This window comes from Rhododendron vialii, chromosome 11a (assembly GCF_030253575.1).
Source record: "Rhododendron vialii isolate Sample 1 chromosome 11a, ASM3025357v1".
NCBI lineage: Eukaryota > Viridiplantae > Streptophyta > Magnoliopsida > Ericales > Ericaceae > Rhododendron > Rhododendron vialii.
Window position 1 is genome coordinate 24,927,972 of NC_080567.1, and position 10,246 is coordinate 24,938,217.

Below are 10,246 nucleotides of genomic sequence, written 5' to 3' on the forward strand. Positions count from 1 at the left end.
TTCAATTTCAATATAGGGATGAAGGGTAAAAACGTTTAATGGGTCAATTTTCTTCAACTACTAGTTAAAATATGCAAACAAAATGGGACGCCATAGAGAAAACCAAACCGAATAGAGTTTTACGTCTCAATCACTTGGAATCAACTACATGAATCTGTCAAGGGCCACTTGTTCACACAAACCCATTATAGACATATCTTTACGCACAATAATATTTAATGTCAATTTTGGTCTACTCCTTCCCGTAGCATTGCTACTTAGAGCTATTCTATCCGCTTTTTTAACTACTACATCTTCTGATTTATGGTAAACAACGCCATAGAGAAAACAATTGACCAAAATTTGGAGATAGAGGGAGTAGTAGTATGAATGTTGGGTAACTGCGTTGATCCATACAAGAATCAATCAGGTTTGAATGATTCGATGGTGGTTGACAAATTTTAAATGTTAGTAGTAATATTCTATAAAAATCCGTTGAGCTTCCATAGCCTCCAATCCTCCTATTCTATTTTTTTTTGAATTTTTTTTATATTTTTGATATTGATTCGTCTCGACTAGATAAATTAGAAAAGTAAAATTTTTAATTATGAGTAATATATAGGACATTCCGATAAATATGCGGGCCGGGGCTCAACTGTTTTTTTTTTCCCTTCCTTTTTCTCGTTTCTGGAAGAGGCCGGGGGGGCTCATCTGGGGGTAATCTATCCTCGTTGACCAGGACCGGGTCCCAACTTCCGTCCATTTGGGTCCCACGGCCGACAACGCTCTGTTTACTCGTAGTTGCCAAGAAAGGGAGCATCGATAAATGGGTAACCCCATGCTTTTACTTTCCTGGTAAGTATTTAAAAGGAGTTCAATTTTTCCTTTTCAAAATGGTACTCCTTTCGTCCCTTTTTAAATGTTCCGTTTCGTAACTCCAATTTATTAAAAAAATATTATCATTATATTTTTCACATCAATTTTTACCTCTACTTTTTCTATTTACTCTTTATGGAGATATTACCATTACACTTTTACTCACTAACTTTTCAAAATAGAATCTACTTTTAGAGGCAAAATGAAAAATGTATCAACTTTTACTTACTAACTTTACAAAATGAACACTAATTAAGAGACAGTCCAAAATAAAATATTGAACTTTAAAAAGGGAACAAATAGAGTAATGGTTATAGTTTTATTTATAGAAAACAAAAGTACTGTGATAATCATCTCTTTGATTTTATTTCGATAATCAGAACGGCTCATTTATTAAAACATAATTTTAACTCTCCCAGCAAAAAATTAGTACAATTAAATATCAATAACTGCTTCATACAAAGAAATACGATAACTATCGTCCTCCCACTCGATCAAAACTATTTTATTGTATTTTTGGTCAATTTTCCCATACGACAACCCAATTTTCAATTTAGAAGTTTGACAGGCATATAAAGATTTCAACCAATATCCGATCGCGTTGATTTTTCGCAAGGTTAGTTTAAATAAATATCATGCTCTAAAAGATAACTTTCTTGATCATCTTGAAATAAGACCGGGAACATAGTGCGTAACATTCACCCACCTTAAAAACCTTTCCGGGAACAAAATTGAACTCCATTTAAAACCTTTCCTGTAAAATCTTTTCCTTTTACCTTGCATTTGTCAAGTTGTTGATCCTAGTGTGTTCTTCATAATTTATCGAACTTGTGGATCGTGTCCATATCCCATAGATTGGCTGACGGCTATATATAAAACTTGTTCATTAATCGGCGTGTGCGTAAGTTCATCCGAACACTTTGATTATCGAAAAAACTTAATCCATCACCATTCTTGAACTGATGTGTAACGTGCATGATTCTAAAATTCGTAAAGACAACTTATTGCGAAGATTTCTTAGCCGTGTTTGCATTCTATTTTTTAGACTTTTGCATGTGGACGTATTCATAGCTACCGGGATGTTGTATCCGCGTCCATGTCATAACTAGTCAGCCAAATAGTGGTCGGTTGATTGTTCAGATCAGCAGATCTCTCTCCTTAATTAATTAAATAAATCTTGTGAATGGAGGGTGCAAGAATTAATGCCTGTATCTAAGGGCTAATAACGGATGCTATAAAATGTGTGCAATGTTAGGTATTTCGAAAATGTTCTCGAAAGAAAAATTAGTGGTTCAAATTCTTTTAGATGGATCTCACATATTAAAGTGAATCTCAATTATTAATTTCACTTTCAGAGTAGTACCCCTTTTTCGTGTATATACACGTATATACAAATATACACGAAAAATGGGTGCTCGGATCAAGTACCCTACACACCTCGGATGCCATTGATTCTCGCGTAAGGCCACTCGGTTTTATTTTTTAAAATTTTTGGACGGCTCGGATCGGCCGTCCGGTGACCGGAGACGGCCGTCCGGTGGCCGTCGGTGCATTTTCCCTATGGGTACCGTCGGTACCCATAGCAGTACTCATCGGACATTGTCTGTTGAAAGAATCAAATTCCTCTCAAGACAGTATGCATCTGTTACGGTAATTGTCTGTTTGTCTGTGCCGAGATCAACCAAAATTTCTTCTTTAACCACACGGGCCACTCGGCGAGTGCTACAAAATGAACAATTATCGAAGTGATCATCCCGGATGGGCCACTTGGAGCCGGCCAACACGGTTGGAGCTGCTCTACCCTTCGACATGAATCAAATTAATATATTTGTTTATTGCATTTTGGATTGACAAATACCAACTAACCTCGATCTTCAACTTTAATATCCATATTATATTACAAACTGCGTATTTGACGTATCAAAGGCCGCGGTATCCGGCGAACCGTGTGATCATGTTAAGATCGTCCTATTCCTAGGAGTATTATAAATACCACAATACCTGTTAGTTTCTCCAAATCATCAAAACCCTCTTGAGTTATATTCAAAGCACACACCTGATTAATTAATTATACTTCCTTTTGTAAGCTAGCACCACCACCGCCATGTCTGACGGGAAGCACCACCACCACCATATCGGCCACCACCACAAGGAGGAAGACAGCGGGCCAGTTGACTATGCCAAAGAGGCCAAACACCACAAGCATCAGGAGCACCTCGCCGAGCTCGGTGCCGTTGCTGCTGGCGCTTTCGCCTTGGTATGCTATAGCAGTATAGCTAGCTAGCCCTACCTACACTTGGCTGATACATGTGGTTTGCTGTTGATGTATGCATGTGTGACTCAAATATGAATTAATTTGCTTTTAATGAAACTTTCAGCATGAGAAGCACAAGGCAAAGAAAGATCCGGAGCATGCCCACAAGCACAGAGTAGAGGAAGAAATTGCAGTCGTAGTTGCAGCTGGATCCGCTGGGTACGCGATCCACGAGCACCATGAGAAGAAAGCAGCAAAGCATCATGAACCTCACCACGGCCACCACCACCACTAATGATTTTTTTCATCTCTTTGAACCGTGCGTGTTTTGTAATCCTTGTAATTTAGCAGTCATGATTACCAAGTACTGCACTAAATAATTGAACTTTGTGGGTGGTTTATGTTTGATTTTCTAGGTCTCCCTTTGTGAGAATGACCTAGTAAAGGAGATGTTGTTTGTTAGGTTTCTATTCATGTGACATTATAAATAAGATATATTTTGTTTCGTTTTCATAAAAGGTTAATTGTTTCCTTGTTTATGTATGAATTATCCATTCTTTTGCCTTTCAAAAAAATGTATGAATTATCAACGACGTTACACCAATTTGATTGAGTCACATATGAATAACATCCGATTATCTAATTTCAACCTCACATTTCTCTCTCTTTGGAGATCTTGAACAAGTATCTAAATATCGAGACACTACGTACACACAATAAAAAGTATTTTCATTGTGAATGAAATTATGGACTACTTGTTAAAATTGAAATATTTATGGAGTTTGAAAATTGTAGACAACGGAAAATAAAATTTAAAAAAAAAAAAAGCAGTTTTCGCTCCAAAAAATAAAATATGATCAGTAATAAGTCAAGAATTTCCAACGTACAAGTGTATATAACTATGAAACATATCGTGTGTTGACCTAGATATGCAAATATTCCAAGAGGCCAGTTTTTAATTTCTTTTTATCTTATGAGGGCTGAATTGGATTTCTTAAATTAACTTATATAGGCAAATAAATTTAAGTACCGAATTAAGCTGACTCAAAATAGATCAGACAACATGCACTGAATCAAACCCAAAAAAAAATAAATAAATCATTCAATCATCACACAACAATGTATGAAGGAAGCTTAGGTCAAACACAACTATTTAATGTGGTTTGGTCCGCAACTCGCGCCTTACCGCCATGCCCCGTGTGTCCTCCTTTGGATTAATGTATTGGAATAGCTTCAATAGTTTTTACTAGGGGTGCACATGCTTCGGATTGATTCGGTTCTCTAGAAAATCAGTAATCGAATCATTTCAAATAATTCTAGAAAAATGAAAACCAGAATCTAACTAATATACGCATGGAACCTAATCAAAACCAAACCGCAAGATCAGTCCGGTTTTGGTTTTGTTACTATTTTATCAAAACAAGAACTCATAAAATTAAGGAAATAGGAAAGTAATCTGCTGGAATAGAAAAGGAAAGAAGAAAATAAAAATTTTCCCAACAAATGAGATTTTATCTTTAAATAAATTAAGTTTAGCAGGGAAAAGATTAACCTACCAAATCCAAACACATATTTAATTACACACACATATGTATTTCTATATTCATCTTAGTTTTAAACGGTCCGATTCGGTTCTAATCATGGTTCTTTAATTGAGAACCAGTAACCAAACCAAAACTAACGATTCTTAATTTTTTGGAACTATAACTTGACCGTAGAACTGCAGAACAGGATCAAATAGAACGGTTCGATCCGGATCGGATTGGTTTTGCGGTTCGCGCGATTTTCTTGAACACCCCTAATTTTTACAATCCTTTCTTGCTCACGGATATTACACAATCTTTACAATGCGCAATCTTTCCGTGATCACTCTGACTAAAATCGCAACACGCTTTCTAATGTAGATAAAAGAAAACATGTTGGCGCTCATATATAGTTTCTTCTAATAAAGATTGAAAGTTGAAGCTCTCTTAATTTTCTTTTTCTTCTTCAAAATGGAGGTATGTGGTTTTAGAGAATATTTGACGCACAAATATTCTTGCTTTAATTTCTTCACCAATCAAGTTTTTTCATAAAATTAATATCTTCAATTTAAACTTTTGGAGATTGTGTATCTGTGAAGAAAATTTTTTTTTTTGAAACGGCAAAAAGATTTTATTAGAAACTCGACAAAGAAAACATCGAGGATTAAAAAAGAGACATAACATCCGCTTCATGATATTAATACATGAGGAAGAACGATAGACCCAAAAACAAGACCATAGAAAAAACATCCAATAACAAAAGGTTGAATATGCCTTTTTCTTTTTTCTGACAAACTATTTGCTTTCAAAAGTCATCATTTATTTTTTTTTTTTGGTGTGTCTTTCATGCTTTTCTCATGATATACAGAATTCAAGAAGCTTTACATGACTTGAACATGATGGGTCATGATCTGTAGCATGCAATCGGCTGACTTTGAATAATCATGGGGACAAGATCAATAAAAAAAAAAATCATCGGGCCGGCTCTGTCGACATAGAAATTAATCCTATACAATCAATGGGAACGGGGATGGTATTGTGCGAGTGGTGCATAGCATCGTACTGTGCACCATCCGAATCATCCGTTCGGCAATTCAACGCCTTTTGCGACAGTTACCATTGATCCATGCTTTGTTATCATCAAAATTAACGTGTACTGTAAAAGCCTTTGGGGAAAACATTTTGAAACCACGTACCCAATTGCTTTTTAAAACAAAGGTTACATCGAAATGACACTGTATGAACACGAAGTCTCCATTCCATCCTCTTTATCGATCTAAAAACTCGAATAGAATAGGATTAATTATGTCAACTACTCGGAATCGAAGATCTGAGATTGAATCTGATTTCATCCGGCCGGTTGCAGGGGAGGGTTTATTCATGCACAAAACGTACCTATCCGTTGGCCCAAAATAAGTCGGCAAAAAAAGAGGTTAAAAAAGAAATGGGAATTAACTGTTTTTGACGTTTAATAGTCGACTGGTAGTTGAACAACTAATTTTTTTCATGTGGGGAACAACTCACCGTCCAGAATCATTTATTTCCCTTATTTCAAATCATACTTCAGGGAATGGCCCCATCATGTGGAACCACATCCCCCTAATCAATTTTTTTTTTTGGGGGTTTCGACGGTCAGAGTGTCCGGGCTAGTTTACGCGTACCACAACTAATTCATTCTTCGGTCTAGTCAAAATCAAATCATCTATGCTAAGACTAAAGGATTCATAAGAAAATATTTGCTTGCAGCTTGTACCTTGGTCAATTACCTATCAATCAAACCAACCCATGGGCTCCACCTAATAAGTTGGTATCTTGTCTATCTTTCCTATTTGGCACCCTTTAAATCGGGTCAATCACGTAGCAATATTGAGCATCGATCGCATTCATTGGAGGTGAAAATTTGCAATTGCACCCTAACTAATTCCTTTTTTGGTCTAATTAAAGTCAGGTCATCCATGCCGAGGTTAGAAGCTTGATAAGAAAATATCTCCTTATGACCTGACCGGCCCCAAGAATGAATCGAAGCCTGATCAATTACGTGGGGAGCAAACTCACCTATCAATCAAACCAACCTTGGGCTCCACAGGCCTCCACCTAATAAGTTGGTATCTTGGTTATCTTTGCTATTAATTGGTGTTGTCTTTGTTGTATGTGGCACCTTTTGAATTGGGTCACGTAGCAATATTGAGCACCACATTCATTGGAGTTTAAAAATTGCAGTCACTTACTAAATTGATAGGTTTTATGTGCTGTCCGCGCAGAAAAGAAAAATGAACAAAAAAGAAAAGAAAAAAAAAACCTTGTACATATTAATAACTAGTATCTTGCTCGTTTGATGCACGAAAATAATTAATATAAAACATCAATGTAAACTTTTATTCTCTTGCCGTGTATCGAATCGACTAGTTTTATCTTACCATAGGTACGTACTTTCCTATGGGATCTTTACATGCGTGGTGGGAGTTAAGATTCTAAGAATTCCAAGAAATTAGGAATGGCCTTTGAGTCAACACTTCACTAAATGCATTTGCACAGAGGATAGATAGAGATAGATGGCATGTTGTTGGGGGTTTCGAAGAAATTAGGAATGGCCTTTTGAGTCTCTCTCAACACTTCACTAAAATGCATTTTCATATAGGATAGATAGAGATAGATGGCATGTTAGGGGTTTGAGTTTTTTTTTTTCAATTTAAAAAACGTAGCCAATGAAATAATGTCAAAAGAATTTTTTTTTTTTTTTTTTTTTTTGTTTTACTTCACGCTTTGGTTAGATAGAAATTAATCATCAAATTTTTTTTATTGCTCGTTGTTACTTTTAATGGATAGAAGAAATTGTTTACTATTATGTACAAGGTCCGTTTAATCCATAGGGCATGAACATTGAATTGGACTATAAATGAACAACGAATTAGATCACTAATATCACATAACTAGTGTTTCGGTGGAAATCTCTCAAATTTTGCAAAGAGCAAGACTATGCCCATAGCTTAACATTCACCGTTCAACATTTTATCATCCATCTCGACAATCAATAATTCGAATTTAAAAAACTTTTTTCTGAAAGAGCTTTTTAAAATTTGAACTATCCAAAACACTCTTAAATGGTTAGATAGAGAGCAGTGGGGGAGCGGTCGACGAAAACTTTCATTTTGGAAACTTCAAAAGTCTACTACCACTCCTTGAGTGTAGAAATTTTTCAGTGCCGGTTGGGTGCTACGTCACCCCGTTGACGTGGTGCCCGATTGGAGACATCTGAGCTGTTCAAAAATGTATTGTTCCCACTAAGAAAAATGAGCGACAGTAACAAAAAAGTTGTCATTAAACTGTCACTAAAAGTATGTTGCTAAAATTTTTTAATGATAGTTTTTCACCTATAATAACAAATAGCTGTCACTATAGATGAAAAACTGTTAGTAAAAATTTTTAACAATACACTTTTAGTGATAACTATTTTATTAGTATTGCACCGAGCAGACACTATGTGGTACCCGTCGGCAGAGAAAAACCTTCGCCCTTTAGTGAGTGATTGAGGGTAGGTTCACAATAACTCCACTTTGTCCTTTTTCTTTAATTTTTTTGTAAACAAAAAGAGAGTCCATCCTACTTTATTGAAAGTGGATATGAGATCCGTGAATCACGAAATCCACACCGTCCATCACACCATTCAACGGCAAGATCTCAAACTCTCTTTATCTCCATCTATAGTAAAACTATCTATAAATAGCACTACCCAGTAGCACTAGTGATCTACCATCACAAACACACCACCCTTATCTCATTCAAGCTTATACTTTTCATCCTTTTTTCTTTTCTCGATCACCACCGCTGCAAAATGGAGGAGGACAAGCCCAAGCACCACTTTTTCCACCACCACAAGGACGGGGAAAAGCCCATCGACGCCGTCGGCATCTCCGACACCACTTACAGCACCGACGGGGCGAACGACTACACCGACAGCACCACGGTGGTCGTGGCGGAGGAGCAGCCCGATTACGGACACGAGGAGAGGGAGCACAAGCACCGTGAGCACTTGGGCGAGCTCGGCGCCGTTGCTGCCGGCGCTTTTGCCTTGGTAAATTTAATAACACTGCTCCGTTTTCGGTACCCCTTTGTTAATTGTACTTGTTATGATCACGTGTTAAGTTTCTTACTCTATGGTGTGATTTCTCTGGTGATGAAAATACCAGCATGAGAAGCACAAGTCCCAGAAAGACCCAGAGCACGCCCACAAGCACAAGCTGGAGGAAGAGATCGCGGCTGCAGCTGCGGTCGGGGCCGGCGGGTACGCGTTCCACGAGCACCATGAGAAGAAAGAGACAAAGAGGGAAGAGGAAGAGGCCGAGGGAAAGAAGCACCACCACATCTTTTAAGTCTTGTTGCATGGCCCGTCAGCTTTGATCTGTGGTCTCTTTGATCCTTAAATAATTATGTACTTGTGCGTGTGTGTAAGTGTGTGTTTGTTTTGATTTTCTGTTCAGCCTGGGTTTGAGTCCCCATGACCTAGTAGTAGTCAAAGAGGTGCCTTCTTGGTTCTCTCTCTTCTGGTGTGATCATGTGGACGCTGTGTAAGTTGAGAATAATATTGTTTGAGTGTCTTTGAGATGTATGTGTAACTTTAGTAGTATTTGAAAATGCTCCTTTTTTTTATAACTCAGGCCTGCATACCAATACGAAACTATTCTCTCTTTTTTATGTGTGTTAGTGAAGCAAGATTTGGAAATCCGCTTAGTTTTGCGTTCCTAATTATGGACCCGCTACTTGGGTGATCCAAGTTGGGTCAGTCAAGTACGCGTTCATAAGATCTTTAAAGTGAAAAGGAATTAAGACTCTAGTGTTAGACTCATGGATGATGAAGAAGACTGTACCTATTTTCAATACAAACTTGAACCTATCATCCTAGCTTGTTGCAAGGTTCTCGGGTTTAATTTCTATATCATGTTTTGAGGTGGGCAATAATTCAATGATCGATTATCTTAGGCCATCTCTAGTCTTTACTCAAATTTATATTCGAATTTCGGTAAACACTTTAAAATCTCTCTTCTTTAATTATCACACACATTTAGACATAAATTTGAGTAAAAGTTTCATCAAAGCAGAGTGGTTATATTTGAACAGAAAACAGCTACTCCCTCCCTCCCAAAATATTAGACCTTTTTGGGATTGTGTGTCATTTTCGGTGCCTGTATCTTTCAATGTGAATATCAAAAATATACCGAATGGATCTTTTTTGATATATTTTAATTAATTTTATTAAACAAAATATTCAAAATAACATAAAATTTTATAAATCGAAAGATATAGACAACTGAAAATTGCACGCAATCTCAAAAAGGTCTTAACATTTTGGAACGAAAGGACGTAATTAGTTTCAAGATTTTGAGCAAATATTTGAATCTCCCTTGATGTGGATAAATTTTTTAGTTAAACTCAATATGATATGATTTTAAGTTAAAGACGAAAGTTGAGTTCTAAAAATTAACTATTAATTTAGTCCTTTTCGATGTTTCTAATTTGAAATAAATATAATATGATAGTATAAATTTGATGTTGTCGGTTAATTTACTTTAGGGGAAATTACAGTAAGCCCCCTTCAACTATACCTCGGTAACGAGTT

At 36.6% G+C, this 10,246-nt stretch overlaps 2 protein-coding genes across 2 annotated transcripts; both read left to right on the plus strand.

The window, feature by feature from the left end:
* Positions 1 to 2,685: 2,685 nt before the first annotated feature.
* On the plus strand, positions 2,686 to 3,627 carry LOC131306487 (abscisic stress-ripening protein 2-like). Its single transcript, XM_058332753.1, has 2 exons — positions 2,686 to 3,112; positions 3,234 to 3,627. The coding sequence occupies exons 1-2, from the start codon at positions 2,960 to 2,962 to the stop codon at positions 3,402 to 3,404; spliced, it is 324 nt and encodes a 107-aa protein (XP_058188736.1). The 5' UTR covers positions 2,686 to 2,959; the 3' UTR covers positions 3,405 to 3,627.
* A 4,555-nt stretch (positions 3,628 to 8,182) lies between these two features.
* On the plus strand, positions 8,183 to 9,282 carry LOC131306482 (abscisic stress-ripening protein 1-like). The gene is made up of 2 exons (XM_058332748.1): positions 8,183 to 8,704; positions 8,820 to 9,282. The coding sequence occupies exons 1-2, from the start codon at positions 8,465 to 8,467 to the stop codon at positions 9,000 to 9,002; spliced, it is 423 nt and encodes a 140-aa protein (XP_058188731.1). The 5' UTR covers positions 8,183 to 8,464; the 3' UTR covers positions 9,003 to 9,282.
* The last annotated feature ends 964 nt before the right edge of the window (positions 9,283 to 10,246 follow it).